General features: G+C 42.9%; 1 protein-coding gene across 2 annotated transcripts in view; it reads left to right on the plus strand.

Annotated features, from left to right (window-relative positions):
• tet1 (tet methylcytosine dioxygenase 1) overlaps positions 1–18,604 on the plus strand; it is a 55,146-nt gene extending 36,542 nt beyond the window's left edge. Inside the window, exons 3-12 of one of the 2 annotated variants that reach the window (XM_054798005.1) lie at positions 629–2,687; positions 4,426–4,516; positions 7,286–7,379; positions 8,686–8,894; positions 8,975–9,125; positions 9,196–9,285; positions 10,497–10,634; positions 10,731–10,907; positions 12,729–12,873; positions 14,696–18,604. In XM_054798005.1, the coding sequence (XP_054653980.1) occupies positions 629–2,687; positions 4,426–4,516; positions 7,286–7,379; positions 8,686–8,894; positions 8,975–9,125; positions 9,196–9,285; positions 10,497–10,634; positions 10,731–10,907; positions 12,729–12,873; positions 14,696–15,660 (4,119 nt within the window). In that variant the 3' untranslated portion in view covers positions 15,661–18,604. Of the gene's footprint in view, positions 1–628; positions 2,688–4,425; positions 4,517–7,285; positions 7,380–8,685; positions 8,895–8,974; positions 9,126–9,195; positions 9,286–10,496; positions 10,635–10,730; positions 10,908–12,728; positions 12,877–14,695 lie in introns of both variants that reach the window. The other variant, XM_054798003.1, reaches the window with a different exon arrangement.
• The last annotated feature ends 568 nt before the right edge of the window (positions 18,605–19,172 follow it).

Raw genomic sequence — 19,172 nt, forward strand, 5'->3', positions numbered from 1 at the left:
AAAAATGGATTCGGTGAGAGACATCCTGGAACGGATTAATGTGCCGTGCATCGTGCCGTGTCGCACTATACCCTGAGATTCCCGGCCTGAGTAAGAATGTCACTAAAAAGTCAATTTTGCATCATAGAGGACCTTCAGGCTCATCAAAACTCACAACTCACAGTGATATTTTGCCCCTGTTTTACTTTACCCAGTTAGACAACTTGTACTCTCTGCAGTTTAGCAAATATATGTCTATAGTGCTACTATTTGAGGAAATAACCGCATGCATTTCAAGATGTGTGTTCATATCATGCATGCATTCCCTGGCTTGCATCTACATGTACAAACACGCTGCACATGTGCCCCTAGTGACCCACTAGTCGCGACGCAGTAGTGAACCTGAGTCTGAATATTTGGTTGTTGTCTGCCTCTCTCTGCTGCCACTGAGATCCAATCACAGCCTTGAAGGTGCACTATCACAGTGTTCTGCTGGCATTGCATCACCGGCACATGCCCCGATATTGTGCACAGTCTTGTTAGAGGAGGCAGCAGATGCCCTCGCCACGCTGAGAGGCGGTCTGTTGCCTTGCTGAATCACACTCACCACCACACCACGTTGAGTCATCTTATTGTTTCTCTGTCTTAGGTGGTTCCAGAAAGTGAGTCGTTCAATGGCAAGGGGACGGCACCGATGGATGACACCTACATTGCAGCAGAGGTGGACGAGGAGGAGGAAGGCCACATACAACATACAAAAACTCCCCTCATCACCAACTCGCTTCGCCACAACCCGCCGTCGGACCTCGGCGGACGGCATGCACTTATGCAACGAGAGCTCGGGCTGCAGCTGAGCAGCACTGCACTTCAACAACATGCACGCGCTTCTGTGAACTTTCACAATGGTTCCACAGAGAACCAGACGAGCCACAACGGTGCTAATGTGGCAGACCCCATGTCTGCGCATCACAGGGCTATGATGGCCTCCCAGCCTCAGCGGAGTATCATCGCAGCCATACCCTCTCGGAATGGACCCAAGACTCCAACGTATGACACGGATCCGGTGAAGAGAATCAAACTAGAGGAGCCGTGGGGGCGTGATGAGGAACCGACCACCACTCAGTTAAACGAGGTAGATGAGGTCTGCGAAGACCCTCTGTCCACGTTGGCGGCAGTGGTGTGTCTCTCTGTCACGCAGAGGCGAGGACTAGAGGAGAAACTCTTCAGCGCACGTTCTTCTGCTCTTCGATGCATCAAAACGGAGCCACCAGATCTGCACTTAATCAAGAAGAAGTCTGAGGATTTTAGGAGTGACTTGCTGAAGACTCCCCAGACTATCAAGAGTGAACCTCCTTCAAATGACTTGTTACCCAGCGTGCAGTCTCTGGCAGAGAAGAGGAATCTCAGTTTTGACCAGGCTATCGCCATTGAGGCCTTAACTCAGCTGGCAGCTATACCTCAACGTACCCCAGTGTTCATTAAAGCTGAGAGGAAGTGGGAACCTCCCGCAAGCACGCAAGAAGCCAAACCCTACAACAAAGTATCGGTCATCAGCTCACCGATTCACCAGACGTCCGTTATACACCCCCCTGTGGCCAGACAGGGGAATGTCATCAAGCTTTGCAAGGGTTCAACCTCTAACACAAAAGAGGACAACGATGGATCACCCTGCAGGAGGCCGTATCCGAGCTTTGGCTCTCGCATCATCAAGTCAGAATACAACAGTGTCGATCTCGGTGAAGGTCATGAACATCAGTTCTGGGAGAGACCGAAGGTGAGGAGGAACCGAGACGAGGAGGAGGTGGCGGCTCAACTGGCGGACTTGGCCTTCATTATCCAGTCCAGACAGAGCCAGCTGTCAGAGAGCAATCATCTTAGGGGGACTCCCGTGTCAGCCATCAAATACAACTACAGCTCACAGTTAACACCCAGTCAGAAGAAGATGCCTGCAAAGAAGACGAGAACAACCCCTTCAAAGCCCAGGAAGAAGAAGATTAACGAGGGACCACACGAGGTAGTCAATCGCAGAACCCCCCTTTCAAAAGGCATGGCCAACGGCGATGCATCACACAGAAGCAGAGGAAAGAAGATCCCCCCGCCTGGGAAGTCAGGGCTTCCCCATCGGAGGAACCTGTTCCTGCCTCAGGCTCAAATTGACCTGAAGAGATACATGGCTGAAGCACAAGAGGAAGCAAGGCAACTCATCCAGACTCACCATTACAACCCTCTCTCAAGGACCAACCAAGGCCTGGAGAACTCGCTCTTGTCTTATCTTCACCCCCCACTTCACCACCACAGCAATCCTGCAGCAGGAGGACCAGGGCAGGCGTGTGAAAGGCGTTTGTTAACTCAGGTAGCTCAGCCCTGTGCAGGGCTGCAGCACGGTGCTGATCCCAACGCCAGCACAAATGGCGCTGCTCACCTCAGCCACACCGCCTACCCTGGTCTGGCTAACGGCCTCTCAGGGGCTCGGCAGTCCCCTCCCCCAAGCCAGCAGAGTTACTACAAGCTGGAGAGGTCAGGACCCGTCACTGTCTTGTCTACGTCTACTGACGGAGATGCAGGCCACTCTGCAGAGTCGACTCCATCCAAGAACAGTGTCAACAGCTTTCTGGAGTCGCCCATGACGTTTCTGGACACACCGACAAAGAACCTGCTCAACACACCTTCCAAAAAACTGTCTGATCTTCCTGGCTGTCAATGCATGGGTGAGTTGATGCTGTCAACAATAGTTGTGCCTGTAATTAAAAATATTAATATCACATTAGATATACAGTACAGTGGTACCTCGGTTAATTGGTTCCAGACCTGACCGTGGTAAGTAAACTTCCGCAAAGTAGGATTCCTTATTTATTAATGGAATATTTTTGTAGTTAGAGCATAGAAAACCTGTTTACGATCTTATAAATATGTTTTTTAACATTATTAGAGGCCTCTGGACATGAAATAACACTTCTATAGTCGCCCTTACACTCGTGTTACCCAATACAGTAGACATAAGAAGAGAAAATACGCCATTTAAGACATAAATAAGACATAATATAGACTCACACTTTAGCAATGGGGGAGTTCCTTGTTGTTGTTCTTTTTTTACTTCCTGTTCTGGACAGTACTTCCTACGGTGGCTATTTTGTCATCAATGTAACATTACTGACACCCAGTCACCCCTGGAGAATACTACATATGACCATGTCTTTGATGCCTTAAATTTTGTTTTTTCATTTTTGCCATTTTAATGCTTGAAAATGCTTCATTTAGTCAAAAAATATGTAAAATTTGCTGAAATCTACATACTTTTTGACTCATAATCAGCTACGCTCAACCACGAAACGGCATGATCTGTTAATAAATTTTTGAAAAGCCGTGATAGAGGGAAGTCGCAAAGTGGCGCAGGACTGCTATACGTCTAATATCTCACTATATTGATGCACAGATGCATTGCAACACTAGCATAGCTAGACACATGTCCAAGTCAGCGGTGATAGGTGCGTATGAGGTGTGTTAGGAAGCAGAAGTACGTTGCCATCTACTGTACTCAATGGTAACGACAAGCTACACAGATACAGTCGTCCCCCTCTATGTCGCGGTTCAAATATCTCATATACCCAAAAATAATTAATTAATAAATGATTGCTGTTTTGTGACTGACTGTGGCCTTCTATTGGTCAAAAATATTGAAAGAAAGGTCACTGTGTATCAGTAATTTTATGAAACAGGACGTTGGATTAAATAACCTTTCACACTGCATGGAGACTGGCTACTGAGCCAGCACAGCCGAGCTGACATGCCATGGCTGAGAGAGAGTGAAACAAAGGTTCTCCTCTCATTCCGTGTGGAAGTGGTAAGTTTTGGCTTTTTGGTCCTTCTTCCCCACTGCATTTGAATCACTTTCTTAAGTTTAGAATAAGTACATTGGAGAGGCTAACTAGTTAGCTTGGTAGCTTGCATAACATCTGTTATGTCCCTGCAGTGATTTCGTAGCCTGCGCAATGTGATATAAACAAAGAATAGTAGGAGAGCAAAGGTGACTATTTGGGTGTTATTCCATGTCTACAGGGCTCTAATAATGTCAAATCCTGAATTTAGAAAGTCATAAACAGGTTTTCTATGCTCTAACTATGAAAATATTCAATGTATTGATATTGAATCCTACTTCGTGGAAATTCACTTATTGCGGTCGGATCTGGAACAAATTAACCACAATAACCAAAGAGGGATGACTGTAGTCTATTATAATGTGGTTATGAGTGAAGGCAAACAGGTTGCGCCAAATCTAAAAAAAAATTTTTTGAAGGAAGCGCCAAATGTGTTGTTGATCCGTGGCACGCTGCCACAAATAAATGAATGTTCTGTATGAGAAACACTGTACTGAGATGTGCTCCTCAGATAAATCCACCATGATGTCTTGTTATATGAATTGTTATATGAATGTTTTTTTTCCTGCAGACCAAATCGTTGAAAAGGAGGAAGGGCCTTACTATACTCACCTTGGGGCAGGACCCAGTGTTGCTGCTGTAAGGGAACTGATGGAAAACAGGTAGAGTAACTCCCATCTACTACTACTACTACTTCTACTATTGTTGTTGTTATTTTTATAGTAGTGGATCCGTGTGGGTGTGTTCAGCACCAAACATGCCGAGCATCTGCTTGTCAAGCACAGGCTTGGCGGAATGCGGCGGGTCACTGGTAAGGAGTGTGTCATTAAAAGGAAACACCACTGAGCATCTGCCGCCTCCGCTGCACACACACGACGCACACACAACAACATGTTTGGACAGGAAAAATGTGCAGGAATTCCGATGACAGCAAAGGGCAACTGAGAAAGATATAGCGTGTCTTATCTTAGTATGTCAAATGCAATATGTGATGCATATGTTACGATGACAACATATGCATTTCCAAAAATAACAATACCTATCAGTGCACTTCACCTTGCTGAGCATTCACATTTTTATCATGACAACATTTTTGATGCAGCTCTTAGGATCTAGTGCAGGGATGCTCACACTTTTTTAGCCTGCAATCTACTTTTGAAATGACCAAGTCCTAAAGGTCTACCTCCTACTAGAAATATAGAAAAATATATACATTTACTATATTTATACAGACCCTTTCCAAACAATAAGAATGTCATGGAAAAAGTTGTTTAATTTCCATAATTCCATTCAAAAAGTTAAACTTTCATAGATTATAGATTCAGGGCCCACAATTTAAATGATTTCAAGTGTTTATTTGTTTATTTTTACATAATTTGGGCTTCCAGCTTATTAAACCCACGAAAACAGGAATTCAAAAAATTAGAATACTGTGAAGAAATCAGCCCAAATTTTGCAGGGCATGAACGTTTTAAACTGAGTGTCACACACTAATCATCTACTAAACTCAAATCACCTGCACAGGCTTCCCCAGGTGTCATTAAATTGCTTCAGTTTGGTTCAATTGTCTCAGTTGGGTTCAATATGGGGAAGACTGCAGACATGACAACTGGCCAGAAGACCATCATTGATACCCTCCATAGGATGGGTAAGCCACAAAAGTTCATAGCTAAGGAGGCTGGTTGTTCACAGAGTGCTGTGTCCAAGCATATCTATGGAAAGTCTAGAGGAAGGGCAAAATGTGGCAGGAGAAGATGCACCAGCAAAAGAGATGACCGTGGGCTTCAGCGGATTATCAAACAGGGAAGATTGAAGAATCTGGCAGAGATCCAGAAAGAGTGGAATGAGGCGGGAGTCACAGCTTCAAAAGCACCACATTCAGACGCATCCGGGAGATGGGCTACAACTGTCGGGTTCCTCGGGTCAAGCCACTTCTGAACCTGAGCCAACGTAGGAAGCGTTTCCACTGGGCCAAGGAGAAGGACTGGACTGTTGGCTAGTGGTCTAAGGTCCTCTTTTCCGATGAAAGTAAAGTGTGCCTTTCATTTGGGAATCAAGGTCCAAGGGTTTGGAGGAAGACGGGTGAGGAACAGAACCCAAGCTGCCTGAGGTCCAGTGTGAAATATCCGCAGTCCGTCATGATTTGGGGTGCAATGTCCGGTGCAGGTGTTTGCAAACTCTGCTTTCTAAAATCCAAGGTCACCGCAACAGTCTACCAGAATGTTTTAGAGGACTTCATGATTCCTTCTGCTGAGGATCTGTATGGAGATGCAGATTTAATCTTCCAGCAGGACCTGGCCCCTGCCCATACCGCCAGAAACACCAAAACCTGGTTTGATGCCCATGCCATCACAGTGCTTGACTAGCCAGCCAACTCACCGGACCTAAACCCCATTGAGAATCTATGGGGTATTCTCAAGAGGAAAATGAGGGGCACCAGACCCAACAACAAAGGAGCTGACAGCAAGCATCAAGGAAATCTGGGCTTCCATAACTCCCAGGCAATGCCACAGGCTGATTGCTTCAATGCCACGTCGCATCGAGGCAGTGATTAAGGCAAAGTGATTCCCAACCAAGTATTGAAGATTGACATATCGTTTTGAAAGTACCATATTTTGATTGATTTGATGTGATCCTAATTTCTTTCTTTTTTTTTCCTGCAAAAACTGAGAAGTAAATGGTGATTTCTTCACAGTATTCTAATTTTTTGAATTCCTGTTTTCGTGGGTTTTATGAGCTGGAAGCCCAAATTATTTAAAAATAAACAAACACTTGAAATCGTTTAAATTGTGGGCCCTGAATCTATAATCTATGAAAGTTTAACTTTTTGAATGGAATTATGGAAATTAAACAACTTTTCCATGACATTCTAATTTTTTGGAAAGAGTCTGTAAATATGAGTGTTTATGTATGTTGAACGTGTACTGTATCAGGGTGCACATACTTTTTCAGCATGCAAGTTACAAGTCGACATGATCTATTTCTTACTAGAATGCTATCCATCCATCCGCTTATCCTCATTAGGGTCGTGGGGGTATGCTGTAGCCAGCTGACTTATGGGGGAGAGACGGGGTACACCCTGGAATGGTTGCAGTGCACATATAGACAACCATTCACACTCACATTCATACCTATGGACAATTTAGAGCCGCCAATTAACTTAACATGCATGTTTTTGGAATGTGGGAGGAAACCGGAGTACCCGGAGAACATTTCTGTCCCCTGGTGGGGGCATGACAGGAATTAATTGAGAATCACTGAGCTACACAGATACAGACATCGCTCGCAATGTCACGGTTTGAATATCGCTCTCAGAAAATACTGACCTCTCAGAACCACTGACCTAATGTAATATCCTATGAGTGTGTGTGTGTGTGTGTGTTTGTGTAAGACTATACATATAATGTTTTTTGTGTCTTTGTGTGTCACAGATATGGTGCCAAGGGAAATGCGGTGAGGTTGGAAGTTGTTGTTTACACTGGAAAAGAAGGAAAGAGCTCCCAGGGATGTCCCATAGCAAAATGGGTATGGAAATAAACCACATGTAAATAAATGCAGCGCATATGCGTATAGTCCAAAAGGTAAACACAAATCCAGAGCGAGGCAAAGCATCTTCGCCACGAAGCTCCCTAATTTTCCTCTTGGTATCTCTCAGTGTTTTAGCATTTTTCTTTGGATTCTTTTTGAGTTTGTCCTTCACCTGAAGTGTTTAGGTGTTAGAGGAAAAATGCACTTTTTTGGGAATTGTGCCCATCATCCACAATCCTAATGTGATATAAAAACAACTAAAAAGAGGCGGATAAGAATGCACGTAATGGGATGCACCTAATTCGCCGATAAAGTCTTCTGAAAAAATTTCAGAAAAGTGCCAACAATGCCCCATTTACATAATGTGAGCTGCATATTAACCAAGCTGCAGCGACATTATTATTGTTGTTATTAACATTGTTACACCCAAGAACTACATTACTGGCGCAGTGATGCCTCGCCACACCAACTAGCTACTAGCCAGCTAGTGACTAGCTTCACCAGACACTCGCTCGAAATGCCTCAGGCCACTGCCAAAAGGTAACGCTACATATTAGAGTTGCCACCACTGCTGCTGTTTTTTTGTTTCTGAGTTTGGAAAAGTTAACGCTAGGTGTAGCCTTCCTTTCTATGTTGCTATGTGAAATCGATGCGCCCAGGAAGGAAGTTCTGCTAATGCTAATGCTAGTTCTGCTAATGCTTTAAAACGACCAAAATACGGCAAAATACTTTAAGCATTACATGTTATCACGAATGTGCCTACTACTGCATGTTCATAGCATGGATATAAAACCATAAAACCTTGTTGGAGGTTTTTGGAGGTGTTTTAATAGCGGGCTTTCTAGGCGGAATAGGTGTGTCCGATTACTTGCATTAATTAGCTGCCTCTTTTTAGCAGTTTGTATATCTTTAGAATCCACAGAAAAGAGAAAGATGTGTGTCATGTTTCACACAAGGATTGTGGATGATGGGCAACATTCCAAATAAAGCACACTTTTTCTTTACAGTACTTGAATGCTTAAAGTTATTTCTTACTGGACACCACAAGTACCTAAAGAAACGTTACCTGAGAGTGTAACGTTGAACGTTTGACTTCTCGAAGTGATTAGTTTAATTTGCATGATTTCTAATGGTGAAAACGTCACCAAAAAAAAGTATCCTTGGACAAGATAGTGAACCCCCAGTTGCTCTTGACGCTGTGTCATCAGAAGGTGAATGAGGTGACAATCTCAAAGCTCTGCAGGTAGAAAAGTGCAATACAAGTGAAGGCCCATTTACAATGTACTGTACAATCATTTGACAGGTGATCCGACGTGGCAGCGAGGAAGAGAAGCTGCTGTGTTTAGTCCGGCAGAGACCAGGGCACCACTGTGACACCGCCGTGTTGGTCATCCTCATCCTGGCCTGGGAGGGAATCCCCCGGCCGGTGGCAGACCACCTCTACCAGGAACTGACAGAGACCCTCTTTAAGTACGGCTCCCCCACCAGCCGACGCTGCGCCCTCAACGAAGAGTAAGTGCTCCCTCCTCTGCCATTCAGTCACATGATCTTTTTCCAGTCAGCCCTGCTCACCTCTTCATCGTCTTCCACAGTCGCACGTGTGCATGTCAGGGGTTGGATCCGGATACCTGTGGGGCTTCGTTTTCTTTCGGCTGCTCGTGGAGTATGTACTTTAACGGCTGTAAGTTTGCCCGCAGCAAAGTGCCACGCAAATTCCGTCTGCTGGGAGACTACCGCGAGGAGGTAGGGAAGGTTCTTCTGTACCTTGCACCACTGATGAGTACGACTATCGCTAATCTTGAATGACTTTCAGGAGGAGAAGATCGAGAAAAACCTGCAGGGTCTTGCCACTGACCTCGCACCACTCTATCAGAGCCTCGCTCCTGAAGCCTTCCAGAACCAGGTATGACACTTAGCCAACAATTAGGCCATTTTTTTAAATGCATATTTTTCTTTGCGTTTTGGCCTCTTGACCACACGCAAACGTAGGTTTTTCTCCTTAAAAACTAAGCTTTTTGGTTTGTGTCATAAAAAATGTGCAACATGACGTCATGTTTTTGAACCTAATTTAATAAGAGAGCATGAAATGTTTGGTTTACGGGTGTTAGTTTCATTTTGTGCGTACGCCTTTAAATACGCACGGGTGAAGACGTCGTGATGATATGTAGTATTGTACACTGGTCACTAAGTGTCAGCAACCACAGGAAATACTGTACAGAACAGGAAGTTAAAAGAGAACAACAACAAGGAACTCTCCCAATGCTAACATGACTGAGCCTATATTATGTCTTATTTATGGCTTAAATGTCTTATTTTCTCTTATTACATGTATTATATTGGGTAATAGCAGTGTAAAGTGGACTATAGGGGTGTTATTGAATATCTAGAGGGCTCTAATAATTATAAAAATTGTATTTAGAAAGTCATAAAGAGGTTTTCTATGAAAATATTACATTTACAAATAAGGAAACAGTCTTCACAGAAATTCACTTATCACATTTGAGTATGGAACCAGTTAACCGTGATGAACGAGGGATTGCTGTATATTTATGTGTATTTATTATGAGTTTTGGATAAAAAGTGATGGACATACAGTATATAACATCAATGGCAAAAAAAGAAAAGGTTTCTTATTCTGGTGAGGACTCGCTTATGCTGGGTCGTCAAGCCATGTTTTTTTGTTGACATTTGTGCAGAATGGTTTAGAGTGGTACCTCGTGAGCTCCAAGTGGGACTAACCCATTCCATTTTGGTGCAGATCTGGGTAAAAGTGCAGAGTTTAGTTTGAGTAGTTAGAGTCACTCTGGTGTGAAACGCAGCAGTCTAACACAGAATCCAAACGGCACCTCCAGTCCATTCTTAATGTGTTTGGGCCACTTCCATGAAGCCCGAAGCATAAAGTAGTTGCTAACTGACAACAGAAGCAAAAACAAACACAAATAGAGTTTCAGAACTCTTTTTTTTTTCCTCCATTGCTGGAGGATTTTTGTCTTTGAGCACATCTTCTGTTTACGAGTCTGATTCGTTTTTGCTGCTTTGTTGTGTTTCTTTTGCACACAAATCTTCTAATGATGACCACAAGCCAATTGTTCTCTATGTGACCACCTGTGCCAGGTGGAACACGAGGAGAAAGGGGATTGCTGCCGGCTCGGATGGCGGGAGGGACGTCCTTTTTCAGGAGTCACGGCCTGTGTGGACTTCTGTGCGCACGCTCACAAGGACAACCACAACATGAACAACGGCAGCACTGTGGTAAGCAAGTACGGTACTGGTAGAAGTGTTTCCTGTTTTGGTTCTTCCTGTCCATTTGAGTTCATGACTTTGGACCTTTTTCATGTTCGCTTGCAGGTTTGCACTTTAACCAAGGAGGACAACCGTGCAGTTCGGAATATACCGGAAGATGAGCAGCTTCACGTACTTCCACTGTACAAGATCTCTGACAGGGATGAGTTCGGCCAAGTTGAAGGGCAGTGGGCCAAGATCCGAACTGGTGCCCTCCAGGTTCTGTCAGCCTTTCCCAGAGAGGTGAGTGGATTACAGTATATACCTACTTTAAACGGCGGTTACGATCCGGGACCACCAGAGAATGGTGAAAATCCTCAAGTAATTAAGACGCCTATGAAAATGTCTATTTTTGACACACAGCTCACTCCTCCCCCTCCAAACCTTCCTGCTAGTTTGACATTGACATTCTACTCCAATTTTGCATCAATATTTGGAATGAAAGTGACTTGTAAATACAGTCATCCCTCGTTTAGCAGGGTTAATGGGTTCCAGGCCCGACCGTGATGAGTGAATTTTCCCGAAGTATGATTCCTTATTTCAATATCAAATAATTTCATAGTTAGAGCATAAGAAACTTGTTTACAACCTTGTAAATGTGTTTTTTAACATTATTAGAGCCCTCTAGACATGAAATAACACCCCTATAGTCACATTTACACTCCTGTTACCCAATATAGTAGCTTAAACAAGAGAAAATAAGACATAAATAAGTCTTGTGCTTGAGTGTGCTGCTGTAAATGTGTGCTAGTGCTAGGGGAGCTGAGTGGGGAATGAACAGGAAATTACGTCAGGGATTCAGAGTTGAGTTTTAGCTTGCCGTGGGTCACAGCCGCAGCAGTAGCCCTGTTGTGAGATCATTCAAACCTGCAAAAAAAGCCTGTTGTCTGATGCTTGTGTGTCTCAACGAACATTACAGTAACATTACTGACACCTCGTGACCAGTGTAGAATACTACATATCATCAATGTCTTTGAATGCGTTTTCTGAATGCCTTAAATTTGTATTTAGTTAATTTCAGCGATTTTTATTCTTAAAAATGCTTACTTTAGGCAAAAAATAGGTAAAATTTGCTTAAATCTGCATAGTTTTTGACTAATTTTAGGCTGTATACAACCACGATACAGCATGATTTATTAATTAATGGGCGAAGCCATGAAATCAGATGCGCAACATGACAAAGGATTACAGTCATTCTTTGGTTACAGCGATAAATTATTTTCCACGATATAGGATTATATAGAATAGCATATTTTCATAGTTAGAGCATAGAAAACCTGTATATGACTTTGTAGATACAGTTTTTAACATTATTAGCGCCCTGTAGACATGAAATAACACCCCTGTAGTCACAATATTATACTCCTATTCATTGTTAACACCGGATTGCACAACTGTTAAACTACAGGGACAATAGACGGCCGCAAGCTAACAAGCTAGCATGCTAACCAGTTAGCCTCAAATGTATTTCTTCTACACTTAAGAAATGGTTTCAAACAGAGTGGGGAAGAAGGACAAAGAAAGAAGCCACAAACTTACCACTTCCACATGGAATGGGAGGAGAGCCAGGATGGATGTCTCATCCATATCACATTACTGCTGCCTAGTGGCCAAAATACTACTACTACATATAACTTGCATTTCAGTATGTTTGAACTAATAATAGACCATAGTCTACCACGAAACAGCGATCATTAATAATCAACTAATTTCTGAAAAAACAATATAGCGAGGTAGTGATAATTGAACCACGATATTGTGGGGGACAACTGTACTGTATTTGTAAATTATTACCTGTGAATTATCAGGGCGAACAAGACGTTTTTTCTGCAGAAAAAAACGGAAAAGAAAAGAAAAAGACAATTTTGGGAGGGCCTGCTGACTCACCATCTCACCATCTCAAGTGATGGAATTGAGGTCAGGGCTGGTCAAGTTTGTCCACACCAAACTCATCCAAGCATGCCTTAGGACCTTGCTTTGTGCACGGGGAACAGACAAGAGGCCATCCACAAACTGTTAGCACACAGTTGGAAGTTGTTTAACTTTTTTGTTTTTCTTTGTCAGGTGCGTCTACTCGCCGAGCCAGTTAAATCAGCCCGCAAGATGAGGCAAGAAGCTCGTCTCAAAGCTCAAGCTGAGAAACTGGAGAAGAAGCTTGGGCTGAGCCCCCTTACTCCTGCTAAAGTGAAGAGTGAAACCCCAACCAAAGGTGGTAGGTCAAGTCACTGCTCATCTTTATATTAAATCTGAATAAGTCATTTCCCCATTGGAAATAATGGCAAAGGAAATAATCTGTTCCAGAGTCAATTGTCATCATCATAACTACTATATTTACTGTACAGGCATTGTTGGAACATTGTTAACATTCAGGGTGGCTTAAGACGAGTCACCTTTATGCATTGCACCTTTTTAACATTCTTTAGTGTAAAAATAAGCTATCAGGCGTCTACAGAAAATTACGGTGTTTGAAAAGTGCAAACGGTTTGCCAGAGACTTCCATGGTATTACACTGGCTGCTTGGTGCATGCACCTTGCTGGGCTATGCCAGGTGGCTCCTCCCGCTCTATACTCTGGTCTCCTGATAGTAGTGATGTGGTAGTAGTAATGTCATGACATTTGATGAGGACAAATCAACAGGTACAGTTGGTCTTCTTACCCCTAGGTGTGCACAAACTACAGTTAAATCTAAATTTAAAAAGCACCATATCGGTCTTGAGAAGCAGAGAGTTATTGGTATCGATTTGAAAAAAAGATATTGTGCATCTCTTGTCATCATCATCATCGGCTTATTCCTCTTTGCCACCACTGCGACCCATCTGTGGTAGTAGAACAGAAAGTACAAAAAAAGTCAACGGAAAAACAAAACACGCAAAAAAATAAGCGCCACATTTGTTGAAAGGCAAGCTGTCTTCTTCTACTGCTGCTCCATTGTGACACGTGTGTCTCGCTGTTGCCCTCTGCAGAGCGAAGGAGTACTGCATGAACGAGCACCTCTTTAATTAGACGGAATGCTTTACATCAGGGATCTCAAATAAAGCTCAACTTGCTCAACTTACCTGGGGAGACTTTTGGAGGTAGAGTCTGGGTAAGGCAGGGCCACATTGAGAATTCCCCTAAAAAAAAGTACAACCGATCCAATCTTCTCAATCTTCAGTTCAGTTCTGAAGAACATCGCGCTGGGAGTGCTTCCCTGCATGCCTTGCAGCACTTGTTTTGGAAAAAATTGCTAAAGTTGCATGCTTACACTTAATGTAGTTGTTGTTTATTATTCCCCATAGCAGTAGAAGTTGCTCTATGCATGCTGAATTACCTGCTACATGTTGTGCTGTCATTTTTTGTTTGCACCGTGATTGCGGTTAGTGTTCGATCAAGTGAGGATTGCTGGTTTAGATGCTCAATGACTTGCAGTCTTAGCGCTTTGAATTTCGTGGCTTCACTCCATCACTATTTTTCCAAAATATGTTTATTAATAAATCAACGCTGTTTCGCAGTTGAATATGGCCGACTATTAGTCCCAAAATATGCTTATTTAAGCAAAGTTTACGTCGTTTTTGCCTACATTAAGCATTTTCAAGCATAAATATGGCGGAATGAAGTAAAACATAAATATAAGGCATTCAGAAAAAGCATTCAAAGACGTTGTAATGATATGTGGTATTCTACACTGGTCACTAGGTGTCCGTAATGTTACATTGATGAGACAATAGCCACTGCAGGAAGTACTGTACAGAACAGGAAGTACAAAAAGATAAGCAACAAGTTAGCCAATGCTAACATATGATCTTATGTCTTATTTATAGGTGTATCACAAGATCTTGTGTCACAAGATCTTGTAAGATTGAAATGTAACAAGATTTCTTGTCACGTGGGCACTAGGCCTGGGCCGATAATAATTAAATGAATTAATCACACAATAAATGAAAATGAAGTAGATAATTTTGCCAGCCTCAATATATTGCCATGTGCAGGGGTCCGCCTCGACTGTTTGAAGTTATTTGAAGACTAAATGTATTTTTCTGCTTTCCAAACAGAGCAATACACCCTTTACAACACTTACAAAGTATCACCTCGACCTGCCAGCGTTGGACGGTGCCAGCCCAGCACTTACAGTCAAAGCACCAGCAACTATCACCAACAGGGGGAGCTCACGTCCCCCAACCACCACCGCCTGCCTGGTGTCCAGTACGGCCACAACGGCTCGGTTCTGGCATATAAGACGATGAATGAGGATGTGAATGGTTATCCTCCCACGCCCGATGACCACAAGAGCCCGTTCGGACCTCCATCAGAACATATACCTTCGCATAATTACCCCTGTACTTTTAAAACTGAGCCCAGCGAGGTGCAGTCTCCTGTGCGGAGGCCCTGCCCCAGCGGGAGTGCTCCTCCCCACTCCTCCTTCTCTCCTCGACCTACCTCTGAGGGCCTCTTCAGCAGGCTCAATGGACTACACGGGGCAGCAGGGGACGTGGGCGCCCAGCTGCTGAGCCACGACTTCTCCTCCCTCCCTCTTGAACCGGAAGAGGTGAAGCAGGAAGAGGTGTGGTCGGACAGCGAGCACAACTTCCTGGACCACGACATAGGCGGTGTGGCGGTGGCACCATCGCACGGCTCCATCCTCATCGAGTGCGCGCGGCGGGAGCTCCACGCCACCACGCCTATCCTCAAGCCCAACCGCAGCCACCCCACGCGCATCTCCCTGGTCTTCTACCAGCACAAGTCCCTCAATGAGCCGGGCCACGGGATGGCCATGTGGGACGCCAAAATGGCCAAGCGGGAGCGGGAGAGGGAGGAGGAGGTGGAGAGATTGAGGATGGAGGAGGCGGGCAGTGGAGCTGCTGGCAGGGATCTAGAGGAGGGAACAGGGGAGGAGAAAACATGGAAGATGATGAATGTTCCCACACGGCAAACATGGACGCTACCGAGGGACGGCGTCATCACTGTGTCCCCTTACGCCCTCACACACGTGACGGGTCCTTATAACAGCTGGACTTAACACACACACACACACACACACACACACGCACAAACACACTGTGCTTATTTATGCCTTACCTCAATCAACTTGAGACTGCTTGTCTTGGTTTTATTTTTTCTACCTGGTTCTCATCGTGCTCTTCTTATCTCTGTTTGCTTTGTGCTTCCTCGTCTATGAGTGACGAGGAAGACCAAAGTTCTTTTCTTTTTTTTTTAACTGTGAGTTTTGGTGTTTTGTTTGTAAAAGAGATGGTGCTTTGAAGCATTTTAAAGGTGTTTTTAAGGTTTTTTTTAAAAACAGGTTTTATATATATCTATATATATTCACGATAAAGAACAAAAACCATGTGATTATTTATTTCGGATCAGAGCGATTTCTTTGTAATTCCTGGTGTTCAGCCTGTTTACTGCAAGAGTTCTATGATGACGTACATTATGTGTTGGCGTGCATCGCAATTACTCGCTTTTTTTCCGTTTTTCTTCTCATTGGTGCCATTCTCACCCGGCCTGTGCAAAATTCCAAAATGAATTAAGAATGTCTCCCAAATTCCAATTCAATTTCATCAACATGAATTGCGGATGCAAACATGAAGTAGAATTGTAATTGAATTGAAGGAAGTAGAATTGAAATTACAATGAAAAACTTACAGTATATTCCATATGTGACTCTTTTACATGCATTAAAATTTGTTACAAAAGGTCGGACGAAAACCGAAACGTATGAAAACCTAGCTTATTTTCCCAAAAATATTAACCAAAACTACATTTTATTAGATTAATAATTGTAGTTTTACATGCAGAAAACAATGTGAAGTAATTATAAATGAGGAATGGATGGAACCTATTGTTGGCGCAGACTTCCCGTACATCCTGGAGAGATTGAATTCTGTTGTGTTTCTCACCTTCTTTATCAAATTGCTGGCACTTACAATCTATTTTGGCCCCATTTAGCAGTCGCACTTAAAAATCCAAAATGCACAGACAGTGAGTCAGCAACGCATAGGGTGCTTTGTTTGTGTGCTCGATATTGCGGAACGATACAGCGCAGGACTCCTTTGTTGCGTGCAATATTGTACGAAAACTGAGACAAAATTTTAGCAAACATTTTCAAAGAAAATGGAATCAAAACCACTGTTTGACTGGATTATTACGTTCAAATCATGGAAAATGGTGGAAAAATACTTTGTCCAAGTATTCTAAATGAATTGGAGTGTTTGTAAAGTATTTTGAGTATCCATCCGTCCAACTTCTTCCGCTTATCCAAGGTCGCAGGGGCAGCAGCCTGAGCAGGGAAACCCAGACTTCCCTCACCCCGGCGAATTCGTCCAGCTCCTCCTGGCAGATCCAGAGACGTTACCAGGCCAGTTGAGAGACATAGTCTCTCCAATGAGTCCTGGGTCTTCCCCGAGGCTTTCTACCGGTCGGACATGCCCTGAACACCTCCCCAGGGAGGCGTCAGGGAGGCATCCTGATCGAGCCATCTTATGGCTCCCCTCAATGCAGAGGAGCAGCAGTTCTACTCCGGGTTTCTCCCGGATGACAGTGCTTCTCACCTTATCACTAAAGGAGAACCCAGCCACCCTACGAAGAAAAATGGCCGCTTATACCCGCAATCTTGTCCTTTCGGTCACTACCAAAAGCTCATGGCCATGGTGACCATAGCAGACAATAGTATTTTGAGTACTTAAGCCAAAATCTAGTTACTATTTCTCTGAGTTGCAATGAATTCCACTTCCTGTAATTCCAGTGCTTTGAATTAATTGAATTTAAATTCCAAATTTGGATTTTTGCACAAGCCTGATCCTCACTGTAGCTTTTTCCCATACTCTATCACACAAATATTTACTGCAGATGATCTCATGTAGCATCATGGCTTTCCGCATCGGTGTCTGTTGGATCCTAATGGAATTATTCATGTTTGGTTTTCTGGAAGGTTGCTAAGAAGCACTTTTTTGTTGAATTTCCCTGTTATGTATATCACAGCTTTATTTTATAGTATTCCCACATTATTTGAGTGGAAAAATATGATACATATTTAAGGAAATTGACGTTAGCATTAGGAGCAATTATGATTTACCACAACAATGAAGTGCTTATCTTTAGTGGGCACTTACTTTATATGTGTTCACCTGCTGGAAATGCATTTATCATGTCGTTCAGTTGCGATCATAGGACGTGCGATACATTGGTGCTTGTAAGACCTCTATTTGTTTGTTTTTTTTTACAGAAAGCACAAAGTGTTATCTATGCCAACACATTTTTTAAATATCCATACAAACATGACCAGCGTTTGTAACCTATATTTTGCCTCAAAACCACTCCGCTCATGACACCGTCAGTCATGCTCGTTCAGAGCCATCGGGCGATTTTATTTTATTTTCAATAGAACACATGCTTTGTTGAGTGACGTGTCACACCTTCCTCTTGGTGCTAACGCTATTGACTCAGCCTATGCTCAAATGTGACGGTGCTCTTTTAAATCTTGATGGGAATCAATGCAAATAAGATAGTTCTCTTGGCTTGCAACAGATTGGATTCAATCATTTTATAGATGTCATGTCCCACTTCAGTGCAAATCATGGTCCACTTTAATGTCTTCCACAGCAGGAAAACCACAAGAAAAGACACAAAGAAATGAATGTAAGCATGGAAACGCAACAATAATCAACACCTTTTGGTTTATTGTATCAGTCCACATTGCAAAAGTGTATAGAAAGTGTGTTTTGTACCAACCTGAAGCTAGCACCAGCATTGCAAAACCTGGAAAAAAAAACTTTTTACTCGTTCAAATGTTGTGTAAATATGTATGTGAACTATATGGTTTTTACTGTACTGTGTGTAGACAATGGAGGCTCTTGCTTATTTTGCAACGGAATTACTGTATGTGGCTAAAAAAAAATTATATCCATTTTAGACTTGAGAAGAGACTACATTTTGCATTCCTTTTACGGATGTCTGATCTCTTTTGGGATTGTGAAATAAAGTCATATTTATATTTTGGACAATTGATTTTTTGCTTTGAATTACCCTGTTTTATTTTGTAGTAAACCAAATTCATTAATTTGTTTTCCCAACACAAGGGTGTATATTGACCCACAGTGGATTGCTTTTAGCATCTTTTAGTACATAAAACGTATGAAGTTTGAAAACAGGAATATTTCCACATACTCAAACAGTTTGGCACCATTTTTGCTACATTTTGACTGTGCCATAAGGCTCTATTTTAGGCAATGAAGTGAGCTACTGTTGCACGTCTGAATTGTAACATGTTTTGTAATGGCTCTATTAATTTTCCTAACACAATGAAATACTCAGGAACAATGCTTCTCAAACGTAAAGTGCCACCAATTATTTTGTTTAGGAATTAATATTGAAAGAAAAGGGAGTAGCACGTTTTAAAAGGTAATGATAAACTAGTTAGCAATGGCCATTATTTAAGTGTTATATTTTGTAGCACCTTGTTTTGTTTTGAAGTAAACCAAATTAATTCATTTTTATCTCCAACAAAGCCAGCTATTCTATAACAATGTT

Source organism: Dunckerocampus dactyliophorus, chromosome 14 (genome assembly GCF_027744805.1).
Source record: "Dunckerocampus dactyliophorus isolate RoL2022-P2 chromosome 14, RoL_Ddac_1.1, whole genome shotgun sequence".
Taxonomy (NCBI): domain Eukaryota; kingdom Metazoa; phylum Chordata; class Actinopteri; order Syngnathiformes; family Syngnathidae; genus Dunckerocampus; species Dunckerocampus dactyliophorus.